General features: G+C 33.6%; 4 protein-coding genes across 8 annotated transcripts; 1 reads left to right on the forward strand and 3 right to left on the reverse strand.

Moving 5' to 3' along the window:
• LOC109362751 (sodium/pyruvate cotransporter BASS2, chloroplastic-like) lies at nucleotides 311-6154 on the forward strand. The gene is made up of 13 exons (XM_019608766.1): nucleotides 311-539; nucleotides 659-779; nucleotides 2476-2596; nucleotides 2689-2730; nucleotides 2815-2928; nucleotides 3011-3073; nucleotides 4135-4262; nucleotides 4358-4439; nucleotides 4896-4947; nucleotides 5089-5186; nucleotides 5287-5445; nucleotides 5669-5758; nucleotides 5868-6154. The coding sequence occupies exons 1-13, from the start codon at nucleotides 425-427 to the stop codon at nucleotides 5943-5945; spliced, it is 1263 nt and encodes a 420-aa protein (XP_019464311.1). The 5' UTR covers nucleotides 311-424; the 3' UTR covers nucleotides 5946-6154.
• LOC109361654 (gibberellin 3-beta-dioxygenase 1-like) lies at nucleotides 7389-10970 on the reverse strand. Of its 2 annotated transcripts, none has more exons than XM_019607172.1 (2): nucleotides 10378-10970; nucleotides 7389-8102 (listed from the first exon to the last, which is right to left on the reverse strand). In XM_019607172.1, exons 1-2 carry the CDS (start codon nucleotides 10852-10854, stop codon nucleotides 7542-7544), a joined length of 1038 nt encoding a protein of 345 aa, XP_019462717.1. In that variant the 5' UTR covers nucleotides 10855-10970; the 3' UTR covers nucleotides 7389-7541. The 2 variants fall into 2 exon arrangements, with proteins under 2 accessions (XP_019462717.1, XP_019462716.1); XM_019607171.1 differs by having other exon boundaries at nucleotides 7389-8109; nucleotides 10385-10963.
• LOC109361591 (serine/threonine protein phosphatase 2A 57 kDa regulatory subunit B' iota isoform-like) lies at nucleotides 12004-15555 on the reverse strand. 2 transcript variants are annotated; one of them, XM_019607090.1, is made up of 4 exons: nucleotides 15309-15555; nucleotides 14400-14508; nucleotides 13133-14325; nucleotides 12004-12543 (listed from the first exon to the last, which is right to left on the reverse strand). In XM_019607090.1, the coding sequence occupies exons 3-4, from the start codon at nucleotides 14291-14293 to the stop codon at nucleotides 12175-12177; spliced, it is 1530 nt and encodes a 509-aa protein (XP_019462635.1). In that variant the 5' UTR covers nucleotides 14294-14325; nucleotides 14400-14508; nucleotides 15309-15555; the 3' UTR covers nucleotides 12004-12174. The 2 variants fall into 2 exon arrangements, with proteins under 2 accessions (XP_019462635.1, XP_019462636.1); XM_019607091.1 differs by lacking the exon at nucleotides 14400-14508.
• Nucleotides 17966-22950, reverse strand: LOC109362625 (palmitoyl-acyl carrier protein thioesterase, chloroplastic-like). 3 transcript variants are annotated; one of them, XM_019608558.1, is made up of 7 exons: nucleotides 22827-22950; nucleotides 21461-21972; nucleotides 21147-21280; nucleotides 20338-20451; nucleotides 19503-19674; nucleotides 19333-19401; nucleotides 18245-18514 (listed from the first exon to the last, which is right to left on the reverse strand). In XM_019608558.1, exons 2-7 carry the CDS (start codon nucleotides 21956-21958, stop codon nucleotides 18245-18247), a joined length of 1257 nt encoding a protein of 418 aa, XP_019464103.1. In that variant the 5' UTR covers nucleotides 21959-21972; nucleotides 22827-22950. The 3 variants fall into 3 exon arrangements, with proteins under 3 accessions (XP_019464102.1, XP_019464103.1, XP_019464104.1); XM_019608559.1 differs by lacking the exon at nucleotides 22827-22950 and adding an exon at nucleotides 22389-22429; XM_019608557.1 differs by lacking the exon at nucleotides 22827-22950 and having other exon boundaries at nucleotides 17966-18514; nucleotides 21461-21958.

Below are 23313 nucleotides of genomic sequence, written 5' to 3' on the forward strand. Positions count from 1 at the left end.
ATCGAGGGTTGAAAAAATCTATAGCGACATAAATATTAATTTTAATCTATCAAGATTATATAAGTGTATTTGCCGAAAACAAAAGGTGAGAGCAAATATGATAATAATAGTTGGGAAATAATAATGGTTGCATAAATATAGATTATAGAATGCACAAGTCAAATCCTAGAGTTGGAAATTTGGTTTGGAAGATGTGGATTAGGAAATGCACGCATGTGTGGTTCATTGGTTTCCACGATAGCATCAATTATCCACAACAACAAATCTTGTCAATTTTAATTCTCCCCGTGTTGTTTGGGACTCACTATACCTACAACTTCACTTCATTTTCTCCCTTTCAATTTCATTTGTATCACAATAAGGACACTCACTCATTCAATGCTATAATCTCCAAACCCCTTTTAACTTAAACCCTCTAAACCTTATGGCTTCAATCTCCAGAATCATTCTCAGAGACTATAAATTTGGGACTTTTGATCCGCTTTTTAAGCCAAGCCCATATACCCCTTCTTCCAAGAAATTTCATAGTAACCATCTGGGTATGTTTCATATGGGTTTTTTATTTATTTAATTTTTATGACTATTGTCTCTCTGCTTCTGGAAAATGTGATATGTTAATGATTTCTTAATAAGTTTTTGTTTTGTTTCTATTTTTAAGATGTAAAAGGTAGGTTCTTTCTGCCTCATAATGGAAGAAGCTGTGCAATCCGAAGCGAGTTGCAGGGTCCAGTTGTTAATGTTGCAAGACCTTCCTCCATGATCTATCAAACGTCAGAAAGGTAATCTTTTTAAACATGGTTAGTATTGACCCAAAATTTAATATTTGGTTGAGAGTTCGAAATGTTGAAGCTTGGTTAGTATACACAATACAGCAATAGGACTAGACTTGTGAATAACTCTGTTTGATGCTCTGAGAATCATGGTCTGGACTAAAAGGAATGTCTATGTAGTTGTTTTTTCTTAATTGATATCGCATGAGGAATTTCAGGGAAAGGAATTCATACTACTGCTGCATTACTACATGGTATCATGCAATTCTTTTCGGAGAAGCCAGATATGTAGGAGTAGGACTCTAGTGAATTGGAAGTAAGAACTTCAAATAATTGGTAAAGTTAAAGTTTCTAGCTTTTATCAGAGGGTAGATTGGGGGAGTTTCCATTTGTCATTATGGAATGCATAGAACTTCGGGTGTTTTCTGTAAATAGCAATCGTAAGTTTAGGAAATATGGCACTGTTGAGCTCCTATATGAAGGCATAGTCCGTTTGGGCAATAATGTTTTCACTGTGCTGCATTTTTTTAAATATTACCCCCTTGGGTAAAAAGTTCCCGATTTTATAAAAATGTAGATGTAAAGGGAAAAAAAGATGTGTAATATAGTTTGAAATAAAAAGCATTGATAATTGATCCAGCTTTTGAGCAGCGATGGTGATAGAAGCAATTAAAGGTATATTAGACTTCTTATGGTGACGAAAATATGGGCAATGTTCATTGTTTGAGATCCTTGATTCCTGCAAAGACAATAAGCCGAGGACCATTCTATTTATTATGCTTTATGTTAAACCAGATAGCCGTTCATTGAATTATATTAATTATTTTTTTAGTCAGCTTCCAAGTTCTGTGCTTGTCAAAGTTTTTCCTATCAACTTATCTATTTGATTTTCATTTCCCGTCTGTGATAGCATTAACTTTCTACACTTGGGAATAAATTGTTCTTTGGAGAAATGTACAAGAGCTTAATGTAAACAAAGGATGGTACAACGTGACATGAAGATTGCTTTTTTCCCTTCAAAATAAACCCACGGATGTAGTTACAGATTTACAGTGAGTGGTGCAGCTACTATTTCTATAAAGAAGAAATGGAATACTCTTATTTAAAGGAACAAAAAACTCAAGCTCTCACATTTCCATAGTTTTTTATTAGTGTTGGAATGATTATTTGTAAATGTTTAATTAAATATAAGAAACATCTTATGAGTTGGGTTATTTGTTCTCATCTATAAGGTATGTTACTCCTAAAATCTAATTATAAACTTATACTCCAGTTCTGAAATTTAAGCGTACTCTTTATTCTCTTAAACTTAAAATTTATGGACTAGAGTCATATAATCACGTGTCATGAATTATACCAAAGATTGGTAGGTTTCTACTTTGTTTCTTTGCTGGAATTTAACTGAGTGCCTTTTCAAGGGTAGAGTCAAGGGTGTCTTCCTCTCCTTTCCCACTTTAAAAAACATCAACTGCTTGACAGAATCGTATCCTCTTTCACATTCTTGATTTGAAATGAAAAATTGAAAAACAATGGAAAAACTGAATGAAAGACGCGTACTACTCGATGATAGGTCTTCCTTAACCTAAGGTTTTCCTGTGTTTAGTCAGGCACTAGTTGGTAAATCCGTGTCTCTTTCCTGGTGCTTGAACATCTACTTCACATTCTTGATTTAAAATGCCAATGACTGGTTTGTTGTTATATTTAGGAACTCTCTAATATCATGCAAGGCTACAACAAATGTTTCTGGGGATATCCCTGAAAGTACTGGTGGGTTGAGCCAGTATGAGAAAGTGATTGAAACCTTAACCACTCTTTTTCCTGTGTGGGTAAGTCTAACAACTTTCTTCCATGCCATCTCTAAATTTTCTAACTGCTTGCTTTGTCAGTAGTTTGAAACTTGGCTGGCTTACTTGGGCAGGTCATCTTGGGAGCTGTCGTTGGCATTTACAAGCCAGCTGCGGTAATATTTCTGCCTTTTCAGCTATTTACATCGTTGATTGTAAATATGTTGATTAACCGATGTAAAATTATGGCTTTATTCCAGGTAACTTGGTTGGAGACAGACCTTTTTACCCTTGGCTTGGGTTTCCTTATGCTATCTATGGGCTTGACATTGACATTTGAGGATTTCAGACGATGTCTTCGAAATCCATGGACTGTAAGGGACAATCAGTGACATGAAAGGGAAAGTTTATTTGTGTATTTCTCCACTTTATGGTTATTTACTTTGTTTTTTGCAGGTGGGTGTAGGGTTTCTTGCACAATACTTGATCAAACCTTTGTTAGGCTTTGTCATTGCAATGGTATTTTTTAATTACTAGTTGGCCAATTTTACACATTACTCTCTCTTTGCTTCCCTTGAAATGTCATATGTCCCTTTATTTTTCGTTTTACACTATCTTTTCATTAAAGAAGGTTTAATAAAAAAATAAAACATTTTTCACTCTTCAGATGAAAATATGATATTGGCTGTTGTTGGAGATCATTCAGTGAATTTTGATAATTATTTGTGGACCATTTATATGTTTATGCTACGCTTTCAAGCTCTTCTATGTCTTTGACAAGGTTATTCCTACCAAATACAAACTCTCACTGGATTGGCAAGTTATTGACCGTCTATAAAAGGAGCAATTTCTAGACTTGAGTGTAAATCAATTTATGGATAGCTGTGCATGAGTGTAAGCAAAAGATAGTAATTCTCGCTGTGCCATTTTTTTGGGGTATGAATTCACGCAGTGACAGAACCATAAAAAGTAGTTGGGGGGGGGGGGATTTAATATATATTACGCAAAATCTAAGTCTCCCCTAAAGACTTGTAAAACTTCAAGTTTCAGCTTATGTGAGTGAGTTATCATGGGGGAGGAGTGGCCGCCACTATTTCCTCAACCTAGGTCCGCCCCTTAATTCACGGATGTATTTTCTTTGAAGGAGAATGACAGAGAACATAGCAAGGAGTGGCAGATCATTATAACCATAAATATATATTCACGGATTTCACTTTAATGTCCTTATTTCACTATAAGATCTATGATAATCATGGTAAAGACATTTTTAGTTTCCATAGATATTGTGTAGTATTTAGTATAACTATTTATTGAAGCCAAATTTGGGATTTGTAATGCCTTATTTTTTCTTCGTTAAATGCTTAAAACAATAACCTTTTAAGACTGTAGCCCAGTTCCAATTAATAATCTGTCACGTCTATTTATATGTCATATTCTCTTTATTCTATGTTAAAAATGTGTTTTTTAATCAGATTCCAAAATTTGTATGATTAGTGATTTAATTTCTACTAGCTGGTGTATTATGCATCATAAGAACCTATATTAATCATAATCTTCTAACGTTGATCTCTGATTGTCAGACACTCAAACTATCGGCTCCTCTTGCAACTGGTCTTATTCTGGTCTCATGTTGTCCTGGAGGCCAGGCATCAAATGTGGCAACATACATATCAAAGGGAAATGTTGCACTTTCTGTTCTTATGACAACGTACGTTTAAAATGAATGTGCAACTAGTGGAGAGAAATCTGTTTTTTAGATATCCAGTTTTGGACATATTTAGAGATGTTACTACTGTTTTACAGGTGTTCAACTATTGGAGCAATTATTATGACACCACTCCTTACAAAGCTCCTTGCTGGTCAACTTGTTCCAGTTGATGCTGCTGTAAGTTCTGGCATGTATATTCCTTGACATGAAAAGGATGTTAAAAACTGTTCATTTAAATGATATGATGTCAGCCTCCTATGGGCAAGTTGATACAAAAATTATAGTGGACATTTAAAAATACGGATCATACCTAAATAAGTGTTTGTTATTTTCTTTTTAATTGTTTATCTGGGTTGAGTACAACTCTTACCTCTTTAACATCTATGAATCATTCCTTTAAGTTTTATCAGTTTATGATATGTTGCTTTTGTTGATTATATTTCTTGTCATCTGGAGTTAGCATCTTAGCATACAGAAGTTCATTCATTCACAAGTTGTGTCTGTCTTTATGACATATTTGGTGACCTGCACTCCATCTTTCTATACTGAGATTTTCAGGATCATTTCTGTCATATAAATAACCTCCTTGTTTTTTTCACTTGTCAAATGAAATGGATATTCTATCTTTTTCAGGGCCTGGCAATTAGCACTTTTCAGGTTGTTTTAGTCCCAACAATTGTGGGAGGTAAGAGATGGATCTTTCATCTAATGTGTTGGAGTTTGTTCTATGGGCACTTGAATAATATACCGATGTGCCTTGACCTGATGTAAATTTTGGTGCTTAAAGAGTAGGATGAGTTACAACGTTTTTGCTTTTATCTGGCAGTTTTGGCAAATGAGTTTTTCCCCAAGTTCACTTCAAAGATAATCACGATTACGCCTCTGATAGGAGTTATTTTGACCACTCTTCTTTGTGCAAGCCCAGTAAGTTGACTAGAATTTAGCTAGCAGTTCACTTCATTGCAAGTTATATCATTTGGCATTCTTCATTTGCATGTAAATTTGATTTGTATTAACTTTACAGATTGGGCAAGTTGCGGACGTGTTGAAAACTCAAGGAGCACAATTAATACTGCCAGTGGTTTTCCTACATGCTGCTGCATTCGCTATTGGTTATTGGATTTCAAAATTAACATTTGGCGAATCCACATCCCGCACAATATCTATAGAGTGTGGGATGCAGGTAAACCACTTCTTCATGCATAAACACGTCGTTTCTTATCTTACTTTTATGTTTATCTGGGTTGAGTACATTTCTAACATGGTTAACATCTAAAAATCATTACTTTTATCTGTTTATGATGTATGTTGCTTTTGTTGATTGTATATCATGTCACCGGAAATTGGCATCTTAGGTAATATTGAATGCTTCATCATTTTGTCTAACCCTTTTTTTGAATCTGCAGAGCTCTGCTCTTGGGTTTTTGCTTGCTCAGAAGCACTTCACAAACCCCCTTGTAGCTGTTCCCTCTGCTGTTAGTGTTGTCTGCATGGCGGTATGATATTTTCTCTGCTGTTAAAGACTATTTTATTTTGTTCAATTCTTTTCAAAGGATTCAGGAATGTACCAAATACCAATTACCATTTTTCATTATTGCCATGCAGCTTGGTGGGAGTGTTCTAGCTGTGTATTGGAGGAACCAACCAATTTCCATTGATGATAAGGATGACTTTAAGGAATGAAAAACATGTTCATGGCCTATCTTCTATCAATTGTATTTTCCCCTTATTTATTAGGACCACTATTTATGCATTAGTTATAACTATGAAGTATTGATATTCAGTGTGAGTATTAGATAAGATACTTGTTTGATAAGTTGATATGCATATTCTTAAAAATTGAAAGATGTAGTGTTTGTGATATACATTTAAAATATGCATATGAAATTCATGGAAGTATTTGATACGTTACTTATCTGATAAGTTGTTATGCATATTCTTGAAAAAATATACGATGTAGTGTTTAGGATATGCATTAAAAATATATGCATATACCAACGAGGCGTTAGTTTAGTGGTGTAAGGCTATACTAGATTCACAAGATGACAAAAAAGTAAGGATCCAATTTCTGGGAGTGGCACTTGTTGGGAGTGACAATTACACATCGTGAAAAAATTAGTTTTTTACCTAAAAGGTGAGGGATACTATTAGGAGTACAAAAAAAATAATATGCATATGAAATTACACAAGGGGGTGCACACTTGCGCTGGAAACAAGAATGAGCCATCATTCCATCAAACATGTTGGAAAAAACATGGTATTTTGGATCCTAGTTTTGTTTTTATGTTGTGGAATCGTGGGATTTGGATTCCATACTCTCGAGATGTGGAACTTTGTTGAGAACAAGACATTGTCTCTGCCTGCACATGACAATCTTATATCTTCCTTGGCAGTAGTATCAAATGTTAATGGACCGGTGGCCTCAGCTAGTCCATATAATTACAAGGATATATACTATTTAGGTTTAGAAATAGGAAATAAAATAGAGGTATCTAGTGAAATTGGTTAAATGATTTAATATGTATACACGGACGGACAGTGTAAGTGTTTTTTTATATTGTTAGTAAATCATCCACCATTGATTTATTAATCATCTTTGACTCTAAAACAAAAGTAATACAAAACAACGGGATATGATATGATGGGTTGACAATGTAAAAAAATTTATACCCCCAGTGCACAGATTTTAAATTCATTACAGTATTACTTAAGAGAATAATGTCTCCTTATATCATGAGATAATTTATCTCCTCTAACCAGTAAAAATGTGACATTTGTACTATTTTATTTATTTTTTAAAATATTTTCATAGAAAATGATGAAACATGACACATGTCATGATTTCACTGGCAAGAGGAAATAACATATCTCCTTATACCAGGAGATACCCCATTCCCATTACTTAAATAAATTATACTTAAGATATAAATATCCTATATTTGCCATTACAGTATGTTCATGTTTGAGCTGAATTAGATTACTTAGTGCAAATTTATGATTATTTGTTAAAATACGAAAGATAATCTCTTACAATTACACAAATGATAAAGCTAGTAATAGCTCTTGGATTATCAATTACTAATGAGTATAATGTGCATTTCATATTTTACCATACACTTTAGAATATAACGAATGCAAATAATTTGCCCCACGATTGATTCATTATAGAAATACTGAAAATATAAGAAATCCAGAATGTTACATGTGAAATGGAAAAGAGAAGGATAGCATTATTATTGTAGGGCTATTATTGGAATCTTATATTTTGTAATGAGTCTCTCAAGTCACTTGTTTAGGTTTGATATCAAGGTATGACTTGTTTTGAAGATACTCAGCCCAAGTAACTGAGTTATACAGTGCTGGATGATCATCATCAATCAACTTCATCAACGGTCCATTCTTCACATCACTTGGTGGAACATAGAAAAACGCTACTGAAATTCGATGATGTGTATTCTTCACAACCGCACGATGATAAGGGCTTTTGTATAGACCATTGGATAGTATATGCAAAAAGTCACCAACATTCACAACTAGTGAACCGGGAACCGCATCAACCGGTATCCACCCAATCCCATCTTCATGGATTTGTAAACCACCAGAAATGCTTTGGTGTAGAATTGTGAGGATTGATGAGTCGGTGTGAGGGGCTAAGCCCATGGCCCGGTCTGGGTCTGGACACGTTGGATATGAGTTCAGTTGAAGCATGGATTGGGCTCTATCAAGGCCTGTTTTGGGCTTGAACCATTCCACATCTTCTGAGGTTAGGCCCAGTGATTCAAGCATTAGCTCCATCAACTTTCCGCTTAATTTCTTCATCTCTTTCTGATACTCCTCCATTATAGTACTGTAACAAAATATCACAGGGAAATTAAATGGTGACAATTCATTTTTACATATCACTTTTAATCTTACAGTTTGTGTTTACATGTGATTTAGTTTTTGTTATTATATTGAAATCAAATACTAACATTCTAACATTTGCCGATAAAAAATAATATTATATAAAGGTTTAACTTGAAAATTATGACGTTGGTGGGAGCTGAAGCTAAGGTTAGCCGGGGCAGAAAATCATGAAAGGAAATATTACTGTTGTAGAAAACAATATTTTACATACTAGACTAGATCCATTCTTATATCTCTCTATTGAAAGTTCAATAGGATTAATTCTTATTTTTCATGTTTATTTATATTTTTTGTTTAAATATGTAATGGAAGAAAATTAACGACCAAAAAGAAAAGGATATAAAAAATATTATATAAATCAATAAAATTATTATATTATTAAGGAATTAGTTTTTGTTAAAATGGAAAGGGGTAATAGTACTTTCACTTGAAAATAAACGTTATTATAAATAATATGAGCAAATTTTGTTAGATTTAAACTTTAAATACATTTGAAAAATGATGAAAAATAGAATGCAGGATGTATATATAGGGGATGATGATCTATTTAGTTCCATCTCACATGGTCCCCGCGTAAAGTAGCGTTTATATTTTTTTTTAAAAATGACATTTTCATTTTCTCTTCTAATGTTTGGATAATTTTTCTAAATGCGCATAGAAATAAAAAATTATTAGATATGAGAAAAGCTATTGAATTTATAGAAAAACATGTATATGTTGATAGAGAATAAATTATTTTTTGATATAAGGAGATAAATTATCTCCTCTAATATTTAAAACTTTGACATATGTCATATTAATCATTTTCTATATAAAAAATTCTAAAACAAAAAAAATAGTATACATATTATATTTTAACTGGTCGGATGAGATAAGTTATATCATGATATGAGGAAATATTTTATTCTCATGTTGATAATGTAATTTTTTCGCATTTCATGAATTATTAACTTTTAAATATAAAGATATAATTAACTGATGCATTGGTTAGGCATAAATTTTTATGTTAACAATAATATATATATATATATATATATTATATTCAAATTAAAATCGTTTAAATAATATTTTTCATTTACTATAGCTGTGCTAAGCGACAAACAAAACGACGCTACCTTTTTAATTGTACGTCACACCATCATTGACGTGGCGGCACTTCCTCATAAAGATCCATGCATGCACTATCAACTATAAATTGCTTCTTAAGAATTGCCGATAAGAAGATCGTATATTCCATATAATACTTCATATCAAATTTGTAAGGGTTGATGAAAAAGTTATAATATAATAAATTGTAGGACATTTATTTTTGCTCCACGAATAACAGGTTTAGTGTAAGTTCCCAAACAACAAAATAGAAATGAATAGCAATATGAAACTCTAGTTTGGCTCCATTATTGGAAAATATATATACATGAGTTTATTTAAATTAAAATTTTCTATTTTAAAGAAACGCCCAACTACTTAGATCGGTCCTATGAATAGGGGTGGCTTACGAATAACTTGTGAAAATAAAATATGATATTTTATAACTTTTTTTAACTTAATTACCTTGATAATGTTTTTAAATAAGATATCTAAACAAACAAGTCTTTAATATATGATACAATATAAAATTAAAAAAAGAAAGATGGAGTGGCTATAAAAGTAGTTTGTTCACAAATTTATTCGTGATTAATCCAGTTCCTATATTCATTTTTACTTCGTTTTGTAAGAATGAAAGTGTTCCATTATAAATGTATTTTCTAAAAGAAGGCAGAATTTTAGTTTCTCTCTCAAGATTCTACTTTTAAAAAAATTCCACCAAATGAAAGTCTAAACATTGGAAGTCAATTGTTATTTTTTATTTTTTAATAATAAAAATGTGTTGTCAAAAGTAGTTATTGAAAACAAAGTACGGTGTTTCTTTTTTATTTTATATATTTGCTAAATTGTGAAGTAAATTTTCAAAGTGAAATGACATGCATGTTTAACAGTTCAGCAGAAATTCACTTCAGAAAGTCCAGTACTGGCTATAAATATTTACCCATAATAGGGATCCAAATTTTATGTTGCATGATAAAAATTACAAATGCACCAGCACCAGTGTTTGGTTACAAATATGAGTGATCAATAATTTTGAACTACGGTAAGTCCAACACAGTGATATTATACAATGTATGTTATGTAATTAAACAGGTGAATATAAAAATAAAACTCAGATTACAAGTACATACCAGAAATTAGTTCGCTGATCTGGTTGATGAGGCCAAAGTTTTTGAGCATGTTCCATTGGAGACCCCAACATTGTGAACCCTTCAGACCACAACAGCTTTGGAAAGAAAGGTGCAACGCGATGCAGCCCATAACCAAAGAGGCTTCCCTCTGAACGAAGTGCACAAGCTTTCCTTTCAGATGGTAATGAAAACAATTCATAAGTTTGAAGTTCAAGTTGTTTTACTATGTCCATTGGAACCCCATGGTTGATTATCAGAATTACACCCCATTTCTCACATGCATGTCTTATCAGGGACGCTGCGTTTGGGTCAGTAAGGTCTATTATGGGAATGGGTTCAATGGTGTTTGGATCATCCACAACTGTGGATTTGTTCCATTCATGGGAATCAGGGATTGTGTGTAAAGTGTTGAAGTCCAATGGAACCTTTGGGTTGTTATTAAAGGAGGGTGATAGTGTTGAATGATTCATTTTTTGTTGAACTGTTTAGTGCAACAAGCACTGCTTATGAAGGTGCTTTAACAAGGTAGCAAGAGAATCATGCAACGGCTTATCTTGTTTCTGAAGACACGCAACAGAGTTCCAGAACCTCGCTTGGCTTTGTTTCCAGAACCTCGCTTGGCTTTTATGTAATATTTCTGTGGGCTGTAGCCCCACCAAATTTTGTCCTTTTCTGTGTTTAAAACCTACTTCAGTTTCTCCAATTATGATATAATAGAAAATTGAAATAAAGTATAGAGAAAAAATATTATAATTATTATTAATAATGATCTTTTACTAACCTATGAATAATGAATTAATTTTTTATTGTAGTGTATGAATGTTCTCTCAATGAGTGTGAATTGAACCCTCATTTTTTTGTCTTTTATGTGGAAAATCTTGCTTCAGTTTCTCAATTCAAATTTATAGATATGGTTGTGAAGCTGAATGAACACCAAACACAAGATCAAGAAATTCGTAACAAGTGGCTAACACACGATTCATATAGTGGTCCATCTTCAAAAAGAAAGGGGAAGAAGTTAATAAAAAAACTTGACTGATATCATTTCTTTATCAGTGAATAGTAATTACAATGTGTTATAGTAAATAGTAACAATGACTAATCTACTCCGGTAAAGGCCGAGGATAACATAATCATTAACTTATATATCAAGTAAGTTTTGATAAAATTGGTAAGTTCTTAATTTTACTATCGCTTATGTATGCCTACCATTATTTATTAGAATTAAACATGTATATACTGAAAATGGAAGTATTTTTTACCCATACGTGTTAACATTATAAAAAACTTTACAGGGTGCATAGATTTTAAACTCTTTTATGTTTTAGTATTAACTTTGTTTTTTTTATTAAAAATAGTATTTTACTAAAATGCATAGAACACTAGAGTCAATCAAATATTAAGTTTTTGTTAACTTGTCCCAATAACTAAGCTAGATTTATCAATGAGTTAATTAGAAGCACATTTTAATAAAAAAACTTTAGACATTATGCCCATCTATTAATATGTTCCATTTCTCAGAGGGATGAAGAATGGTTAACTTTGAAAGATGAGAGACTAAATCTTCCAAATAAAAAACTGCATTTATCAAAAATAGAATAAAGGCCTGCTTTAGTAGGTAAGGGATAAGAAAGAGATATAGTTAACTTTCAACTCAACAAAGCAATAACACCCCCTCAACACATTTTTGAAGGTATACTATAAAAAACTATAAAGGATTTACATACCCTATTGGCAATGGCATCTTAACATAGTAAAGTAAATAGAACCTTGCATCATTCCTTATGCAATTAACAAGCCACAGAGCATGCAGTAGATGATCTTACTGGAACTATAACATCAGCAGCATCTACAGATTGGACACTTTTTGCAGCAGCTTCTAAGCGTTCCCATGTTATTCTTCTTCTCTCAGCAGCAGCAGCACTTGACCCCGAATCTTCCTCCTCGAACTTAAGTTGGCATGCGAGTACCAGATCCTCATCCATTTGTGAAAGCACCTTCCTTATGTTCTGAGTTAGGTTCACCACTGCTTGATTCCAGTGATTTTTGGTGTTATTTACAAGTGCTGAGAACACAAGTGGCAGAATCACGTAGCGGTTTTGCGTGATAAGATTAAGGATGTGCTCATTGTTCCACATCAAATGAGCTCTTTCTGCCACCTGAATGAAAGACATGATTATAGACTTATTGATGTTCTATCATAGAGGCATTAGCATCATAACCATACAAGAGAATATAAATTGGATGGCATGATCCAGAGACCTCACTAATGTCTACATCTGAAATGCTTAGACATTAGAAAAAGTCAACAAGGTTCATTTGTGTCTAGAAGCTCAGGTTTGAGAGAGAGATTCTACAATCAATTGAATTAGAAACCCAGTTAATCACGAGTGAAAACCCAAAAAAGAAGATAGTGCCAGAATAACCGAACTCGCCAATTACATGAAAGCCATGACTAAGTGGAGTGGCCATTTTGCCAACTTATAAACAGTTTATCTAGGCTTATGAGAATAGCTTATGACCTTAAAACTCTTTTAATTTTACTTTAATAAGCTTATGAGAGGGTCTTATGAAAACAAGCTCTCTCCAGCTTATTTCAAAAAGACATATTAAGAAAGCGCTTAATTAATAGTTTACCATGGTGTTCCTGAAAAACCAATTTCATTGGAATTTTAATGTACACACCCAAAAGGAGATTCTTTAACTAAAAATGGCAACTTAACAGAAAAACGTTTTCGCAGAAACTACCTGGTAATGAGAACTATTAAGGCAACAACTTATCCGTTGAAACAGTGGGACCATAATCTTCTGAAATTCAGCCATGCTGGTCATTTCCAAAACCTCTTCCAACTCACTTATGAACATGAGCTCCTTTTGGCTATTCGTTAATGGCCAGTACTTTAATAATCCCTTTATGACAGAGCTAGCAAGTCTTTGATCCTTATCTATGAACTGTACAACACAATATGTTAGTTGCTGATGATAAATACCAACAGTTTTAGGTTTGTGCAAAGGAATTAAAGCCTTGCATAAAAACATTCTGTGCTCTTCCTTCAATGGCAAGGCAAATCCACTAATCACGCTCCCAAAAATCTCCAACATTTCAGCAATGCCATTGTGTCGTTCAGTCTCAAAAACAAAACAGTAGATGATATTGCTAACAGATTTTCGAATGAAAGGCCTGTGAACCGTGAATTTCCCATAGATACTATGCAGAATTGTTTTCAAACAATCTCTTTCTCTAGGGTCCTCAGAATCAAAAAGGTCAAGTAACCTTAAAATAAAAGCATGATCCATATGCATTTTTGCCACCTTCAAATCAAGAGAGTTGTAGTTGATTAATCGAAGGAGTAGATCATAAACAATTTGCAGGTGAGACCAGGCAGGATCAAACATGGGCTCTTCATCTTCTGTTTCCCCACCAGTTGTACTTGTACGAAACTTAGGTGGGAATACCCTGAACAAATTAGTTGCACACATTTTACACACAGCGGCAATTGCTGGTTCTGTGAACTTCACAGTTCCAGAGGAAACAAAATCAACAAGGTCTACCAATGTTTGACGCTTAAAATTTTGCTCTGTGCAGTTCTTATCAAGATCACTCATATCGTAAACCTTGCAGCAAAGATTCAACTTACTAATGAACAGGCTTTGCTTTTGTGTATTTGAAACATCTTTGAAGGATAGACATGGGTCAACTGCTTCAGCTCCAGCATTCATGCTTGAAGGGAACACAGCAGAAGATACCCGCTTCACAACATTTAATTTGCTAGAAATGGTGCTTCCAACATTTGTACATTGAAAGACATTTCCAAAACTAGTAGAATTGCCAGAATCCCCTCTTGTGGAATCTGAGGAGTCAGATTTTGCCACCTTCTTTGGCAATTTCCTAAGAATTTTCTTTAACATTATAGCAATGCTGCAAGCTTAGCCGAGAACACCTGCACCCAACATAATACTATCAATTAGAAGCATTGACCTTTCAGAATATAAAAGCTCAAATCCTAGGCCTTACTCTTTTTGTCAATTTCCCAATGAACCATAAATCAACCGAGCATAATGAAATCATTCAACAGCAACGGCTGCGATGCAAAAATGGGAAGCAAGGTACACATGTATGAGACCTAAAAAATGTCACCAAGACCACGTTAGAGACTATAATAGAGCACAAAACCATACACGAAGACGATCAAAATCCTTGGTAACACATAATAAAGAACAGTGATGAGGACAGTCAATGTAATATGCCCAAAAGTGTTTGATAATCAAGAGAGAAATGCAATAAAATGGGATATAAGCACATAAGAGACAAGATCAAGGGAGAAACACTACTGTTTGTACAAGGGGTTGTATAAAATGAATTGAAGAATGGTCAAAAAACACTTATGCCAAACATAGCATTTGAGATGCCTTTTGGGAACACAATTAAGTAGAAAATTCCAGCCAGATCTAACACTAGTTTATGAATTTGTCCAATAGAAAATACAGAATTCAGTAAACTTGGATGAATCTTAGTTAATTTTCAACTATAAACAAGAACCAGGTACACAAAGTTGTTGCAGAAATACAAAACAAGTTCAAATAAACAAAATTTGGAGTGAAATATAAAGAAAGGGTAGAAACGAAAACACACAACAATAAAATAAAATGGAAAGGGCCCAGTTGTAGAAAGAAAGTAACAAGCCAATAATGAATATAAATATAGAAACTTTACAGTAGCAGAAACAGTGGAGAGAGCGAGATCTGGGTGTGAAAATATGGAAGAATCTGAAGCAAGCAGTTTAAAAACCATTAAAGTAAAGATAAAAATGAAAACTTTAGGGGATATGAATTGAGTTAAAAATGCAGGGCATGTCGAAATGAGCACCAAAATGAGTATATTTAAGGAACAAAAACATAGCAGTTGAAACAGAGAGAGAAAAACCTGATATGTGTGTATTAGTAGTAGTGTTGTAGTGGGATCATGAAGTAGTAGAAGGAAGAATGGTCATGAATTTTCATTCTCACTCTCACTCACAATTATGTATGTGATTGCTTCCTTTCCTTTCCTCGATTCATGAGAATAATAACTGATCCCACTCTCACATCTTCTACTATTTTCTTATGCTTCATACACTACTAAGATTCAACCCATTCACCCTTAATTTATCTCTTAAACTTTGGTAAATTGTTTGCATATCTAAATACACATTTATTCGGTAAAACTATTACAAATATCCTGCAACAGTTATTTGATGTTTTTAAATTTGGTTATCTTTTTTTTTTGTTTCCGATTGTGTTTTGTCTTATCTATAAAAAAAATCTCACAACTCTTGCCATTCTCAAACAAATACTCCTAATTTTAATATCATTTGTTTTAAATGGAAGAACAACCTATTAAACATATAGAACAACGATGCTAGTTACCTTTCTATTATTTAAAGTGGCTCGAGGTGTATTTTTACAAAATTCGGGGTAAAACTATTCTTTTATTTGTTGATTGTGATGAAAGGATTTTTTTCTGACCAATATATTCACACATGGTATCATTTGTGAGACACATTCGTGATTAAGAATGGTGTTTAAAACTTTTGATATTGTAAGCAAAATTTATATATTATAGTCTATTTCAACTTATACATAACCAACCATGCGAATTAAAGAAACAGAATATAATTTATAAGAAAAAACAAAAGAGTGCATATTGTGATGGAGGATTAAAAAAGCAATTTATTGTGACTTTTGGATTAGCTTTATAAAAGAGTGAACATATTACATTATGAAACGGAATGATGGAAAAGTTAGGCTGCCCAGTAAAAAAGAAACCAAAATTGACTGAATAATAATTATTATGTGTCCTTAGGAGGAATAATAATTCTAAAGGAAAAGGGTTACAGTGAGTGTGTGTCTCACATGATGAAGGGAAACTCATTTTTTATTTCTCTATACATCCGCATTATATATATGTTATCCAGCTCATGTATTTTTTTACTCATGGAAAATTTTGATTTTTGCAATCTTGGATTTAATATCTGAGCATTAACATGTGAGAAGATACCATAATCTGTAGAACAAACACTAAACAACCATGCCATTAGCTAAAGTTAACTCAAATACAATCAACAATGTAGCAGATCAAAAGAGATAGCTTATGCTGCCATTATCAACAAGGTTAGGACATGACAGAAATTGCATGCTATTTATTCATCTTGTTTAAACAAATACAGTCTTGAACGTTGTATAACAAAAACAATAGCACGATGACATCATTTAAGAAAAAGGGTCTATCCTTATATTCACATTTATGCAATATCAGATAGGAATTCATACACATAAAGTATCTCATTCCACAATTCAATTTAAGTCACTTTTTCTGTACTACCAATGGTATTTTTTCACATTTTGAGTAAAGAATTAATCTCTTTCGGCATGCATGATTGTCTCTCCCAACAAATATCACTTAACATACAACATGTCAAAGAGTATAATTCATTACAACTGCAATACATCATATCATCAAATGAGATTGAACTTTAGTAATAAAAAAAGTTAACAAGAAACATAAGCAGTTAGAACAGGACAAATTCAACTAAGACAAAACATAAGGGATCTAACCTACAAGAACTCCAACAAAAGCAATGTGTGGTCAGCTGTCAGCTAATTCCCACTTTATCAACATTAAATCATAGTCTATGGATACTAAATCAGCACATTCAATACTATAATCTTTGAAGCATTGTTATAGCAAGTACAAACATTCTAGTGGTTTGAGCATTTTATCAAACAGGTTCTAAACAAGGAAAAGAGACCCAGTTAAAGAAGCAACCGATAAGAAGTGTGTACATCCCTCGTCTTTAGTCAACCCTCCAAAGAGGTCGTGGTCACCGTGGTTAGGTATGGTCCTAAAATTCAGTGCTATGTCACTCTCATACAAAAGTACACAACATATATTTTTGTCTTTTCAATCTGCTAGAATATTTTTTCTTTTTGGACTATTTTGGCTCTGGAAACCTTAAATTACTATATTTTACAACCAAAGTCATTCAGGTAAGAGATAGCTCAGAAGACAATGCATGTAATATACTAATGTTTTATGTGGATATGTAGTGATATACTAAGAACAATTTTTAAATCTGTCGTTATGTACAGCTGTACTGATAACTTCATTTGAAATCAAGTAATCTCTTTATTTTATCAAGTAATCTCTTTATTTATTTGTACCAATTTAATATCTCACATATTAGAAAACTCATAATGATCTCTAAAGATATCAAATTGGATCAAAATAATTATTTTTAACAATTTTATAACTAATTTTTGGGACACTTTAATCCCTGTCAAAAACTACATTGATTCACATTCCAAACTTTTAAGGGTTAGTTTGTTTTTTTAGGGACCAAATCTAAAGTTTATTTTTTATTTTTGTAATAAAGTCATTTTAATGGATTCATCCATCATATATATCAACGTTAATAAAACCTCCAACTTCTTACATGATTATTGCCAAAAAGTAAACTTCTGAGAATCCTAAGTGCTTTCAAATTAAAAATTGCATCTTTCCAACAAGGGCCAAAAGAAAAGAATAATATACATGCCTAGCCATTTTGATCAAGCAATTAAATATTGAAGATAGCCTAGCAGTGGCAACACCATAAATGAAATAATATGAAGCACAGAGAGAGTAAAGCAGGAGCTAATTACAATGAAAATGAGATTTTAGTTCTACTTTTCCCCATACCCACCGAAGTATCATAAATTAGCAAGGTGTATATATAAAGACATGTAGACCGGACAAAACACAACCAAGACTTTCTGGAAGCCACAGCCAGTTTAAAAATCGCACCGAGACTGGTGCAGATCAAGCCATTACCACTCAAAATCTTATGTGCTCTCTGCTGGAACCTGATTCACAACACCAATGTTGTTCACACCTTTGGGCCTCCACTCAGTCCTGCCCCTCACAATTTCAGCACCATTTTCAAGGCGGAGCAAATGCTTGCATTCAACATGTCCACCGTGAGCTAGATTGCCAACATCAGTCTCGGATACAGCAGTCAGGGACTGCAGCACACTGTCCCTACCACACTCCCTCCTATACTCCAGAGTCATGGCAGAAAGCTCATGACTCTCCAAGATTGACTGCGGAGCACTCTGTAACAATCAACAAACAATCCTTTGGTTAAAACTTAAAAGGCCTGATCAGATGAATACACAACAAAATCAAGCTTTTTGTATCGAACACTAAATCAACAAGTACAAATTAATAATGGAGGAAAGAGAAACACATGCAACCCACGAAATATCAAACATCACACAGGCTGTTCAATTCCATGTTTCCAAAGCACTATAGCACGTTACTACTCATCAGGCATATCACATTCCAATTTTCAAGCTACCTCAGTCACTGGTTCACAAATCAGTAATGAAGTTAAAATGACTTGAAACCCGATATCAATGATATTCTGTACACCAAGGCTACGTGTTAGAATAAGGAAATCAACATCAATGAACAAAACGGTATAGTCACTTATTAGGAATGGAAGATAATCCCTTGCCTTCCAACACAATGAGTAGATACAGCTGCAAAAGCAATGATATTTCACAAGCAATGGTACAGTCAATTATTTTCTGAACTTCACCTGATCCCAATCCTCTGCTTTCCCTCACAAAACAACCATACTCTGCAGACTCTTGATTAGACACACTCACAGACCCAGGGGACTTAGGGTTCCTTTTCGAGTAATCACTTATTTAATAAACCTGCTTAAGGCTGAACTACGGTGAACTTTTAGTTGGTCTTCCATAGTTATGCTCAGTTAGACAAAATCTACTCAGTATTTTAAGTCAGTCACATTTATGATCAATAAGACTTACAGTAAGCGCATACTGCAAGAGATGTGCCCGATGAAAAAAGAGAGAAAGAGAAAACAAGGATGGGGGATTATAAGAATACAAGAACAGAAAAGTACCTCCAGAAGCCAGCCGATGTACTTCACATTGTTAACATGCTGATTGACATCCAGATCACTCCATCTAGGCTGAAAATTCAGAAACAATACATAATACAATTAGAAAACATCATCCAAGGTAATTTGAGAAAATAAATCAATTATAGCAGTTACAAAAGGTGTTGACTGACACTTAAGCCAGTACTGATATAATCAGCTGTATTGTCATCCAGTTTAGGTAGTTTTCTTTTATCTTCTTCAAGAATTGGAGCAGAATTCACAAAATAAGACTCTATCTCCTCTCTGACTTCTGCTGGAATTTTAGAGAGCCTCCTTGTCAGCTTATTCATCATGACCCAGACACTGTAGATCATGGAAACCAAAACCAACGGATCAAATAATGTCTATATGTTACTAATTAGTAGCTCCAAAAGGTGATGCGTTTGCACAAGCTCAGGTATCAATGATAAACTAAGAACATAGTGAGCTATGTTGGTACAGTCAGAGGTGTTCACATGCAAAAACGATCCACTTAAATCTATAATTCATTGCTTTAAACAACATGAAAGGCAAAATTTGGTCGGTTTAGTTTGAAAAACACTTTCCAGATTTCACTCTCAAAATCATTTCCATTTTCAGTTTATCATAAATTTGGAAATATATGTTATTAGTATTAAATTAAGAAAGAAAAGTTGAGATGCTATTCATTTTTAAAACATAGAAAGTAAGTTTTTGTTGTTTTAAGATTAGAGCTCATTTCAAGAAACCTTTCCAAAGAAAATAATTAATAAAATCCAACCAGACATATTTTCGAGCATATTTTCTGTTTTTGTTGAAAACAAAAAAGAAATTGGGTAAACCAAAACGGTTGTTTAAGAGGAAACAATTGCACCCATAACTTCACAAAAGTTTGCAATAATCAACACTATGCCTAACACCACTGATGAACGTACAAAGAAACATTTGAAAAGATGTCTGTTTGAGGCAGCAAAAGGAAGAATAAAAAATTCCTGAAATGGTTTCTACCTGGACGCTCTCGTCAATATTTCACCAGTATTGCAGTCACGTAAAAGCCAATCGCGACGCATACCATTCTTCCCTGATGCAGAAACCCACGTGTCTACTTGAACAACATCACCCCTGAAGCAAATATAGATTCACTCAATCACAGAGAATCAGATAATACTTACTCCATATAACCCTAAATAATAGTTTATCTAACTTCAACCAATAGAAACAGGCCAACACTACTGAAAACACTTCCTCAAATAGAACTGTCAGAATATAACTAGTAAACAAAAAAGAAGTGAAGTACAGACAGTATCAGTTGCACCATTTAAAAGTTTGTTTCCGTACTCAACTTTTTACCATAATTAAACCATAACTGTCACCAACTTATAATCATTAATAATACTACAATACATCTCATATAACAGACGTACACTTGTACAGTTTAAAGCTTCCCATAGTCGATCATGTACAAAGCTTAAGGTTTTGGGGGAAGTTGTGATTTTCCCCTCAAAATCTCAGTCAGACTTTTTTAGAGAAAAAATAAATATCTAATCCAGACATATACAAATATGATCATCCCAGAAAAATTTCACAGATATTAATATATTCACAATTAAAGCTCAACTAAGAAGCCGAATTGAAGTTATAAGATACATAATCTACAGAATAAAGGCAGAAGTGACAACATTTCCCATGAGGTTTTTATTGACTCGACAATCATCATAAAGATGAAAAGAATCAATATCACTAAAACAAGCAGAGAAATAGCATCTGACTTAAGCCATTAGCCAATCACACATTATGAGTGAATTTGAGTGACTTACCATGTAGGATAACGATCAACCGCAACCTGCATCCGCGTAACTACCCATATAAGATTCTTTTTGCACATCTCTGGCGTAGAACCAAAGCCATCACCAAGAAGCCCAGCAGTTTTAACATGATTAAGTGCAGTTTCCTGTTGTAAAACAAATAATTGAGATAATCAAGTATGAAACATATTAAGTAGCTGCTATTATCTGTATGAACTTCAACTTTTCAGTGAATAAATATGCAAGCCTATATATTTATAACATGCCCATATCTTAATAGTTTAAATAACAAGTCACTTCACTCATATGAAAGAGCACGAAAATACCTGCAAATGGTTCATTACCGTCTCTATAGATGCAGTTCGATCAGCACCTATTTCATATGATCTAATAGAAAAGTTTTGACGGAACACCATACCATCCTGAACAATTTTTCCTATGGCAAAGGGGTCAATAAGCATATCAGGTCGCCTTGGCTTCCAATCAAGCATCATCCACTGTTTTTCAGCTGCTAGGAAAATTGTTGTGATAGCAGCTAGAAGCATGCTCCAATCAGGTAACTGGTTGATAAAAGTCCTTGGTGGAGGCGATGGCAAATCGTCGTCATGCTTGAAGGTTTCTACAGATGTAGCAAATGCAGTTCCATTAATCTTGGGAGGGGCTTGAGCATTTGTCTTAACTTTCAAGCCACGAGAAGACGTGTGTTTGGACTTGAATCCACCAAGGTTCGCGGGGCCACCACCATGATTGTTGGCTTCTGCACCAGAGTCTGGTGAGGTTGAAGTAACAGGCAAAAATGAAGCAATAGCAGCACTTGCCACCATAATGAATTATACAGCTGCATAAAAAGTTGAAGCAAGTTAAAATACTGGAATGCATATATCTTCTCTTACGCCCTCTTAGAAAGGGGGAGATAAAGATAAATGGGGGTTGCCAATGAAAATGGGGAATCCCATAGAAAATACATCAACAGAAAACATCATCGAGAGTCATAACAAATAATTTGAGGTGAAAGCATTTTATTATTATTAAAAAAGAGAGTAAGCTAACTCGTTTGCAATACTAATAAAAAGCAGAATGCGCAAGTCACAAACAATCACTTGAAACAACAAGTCCAATTCCTGAATAGATCCATATATTTTAACTCATGCTCAATCACATGAAAAAAAGCTGCAAATTTTATAAATTAAACTACAACTCAAATAAGTAGCTTATTTTCTCAAGTGAAAAGGTAATCAATAAACAAAAAAATGCATTTTCTTCTGAAAAAAATCGATGCAGATCTGAGTTTGAATCTAGAAAACAACACAAACCGATAAAGGAATAAACGAACGATATAATAAGAGAAGTCCCAAGAGTAACAAACGAGAGCACAAAATCACAGACATTGCAGTTTATATCGAAAATCAAAACCTCGTTGCATTAAATTCCACAACGAACACAATCCACTAAAACCTCATGAGAAAATAAAAAAGGAAACATAATAACGAGAAGATTCAGTGCAATGGAAGTAAGAATGCAGAAAACACGGTTTAACGTTTATTACGTGCGGACCTCGAAGTTCGAAAATCAAGAGAATGATTAATGCTCTCTCCTCTTAATTTTGAAAGAAATTGAAAGAAGAAGTTTGCGATGAACGAAATAAATAGTGTGAGATTTAGATCAGAGAATATGAGAGATAAGATTCAAAACCTGATTCAAGATAAGAGAAATGAAGAAAAAACGAAAGAGAGGTAGAGAGGCGCTCAACAAACAAAGAAGAAGAACAATAATGAGAAGAAGGGCTATTGCGTCATTTCATATATTTTTTTGTGTTCTGCCTCCAATCTTCTCTATACCTCTTTTTTTTTGTTCTTTTTTAATGAAAAAAATTATGAAAACGGAGAAAAAGAATGAATGTTGATTGGTGTCCACCCAGTTTATTATATACCATCTGGCCTCTCTCTCCTCTTCTTATATTTACCATATTGCCCTTTTCTATGATCCATTTTTTTATTTTTCTACAATTGATCTATTATTCTATAGTTACCTCTTGTTTACCAACACGTCTACCTTATTTTTCTAAATTTATTATTTATTTATAAACTCATCCTCTAGTTGTGTAAAGCTATAGGGAATCCTCAAGGTCGAAGTCGAATGTTCGATTCATGGGAGCACGTTTATTACTAGGTGCAGTCAT

This window comes from Lupinus angustifolius, chromosome LG12, assembly GCF_001865875.1.
Source record: "Lupinus angustifolius cultivar Tanjil chromosome LG12, LupAngTanjil_v1.0, whole genome shotgun sequence".
NCBI classification, from domain to species: Eukaryota; Viridiplantae; Streptophyta; class Magnoliopsida; order Fabales; family Fabaceae; genus Lupinus; species Lupinus angustifolius.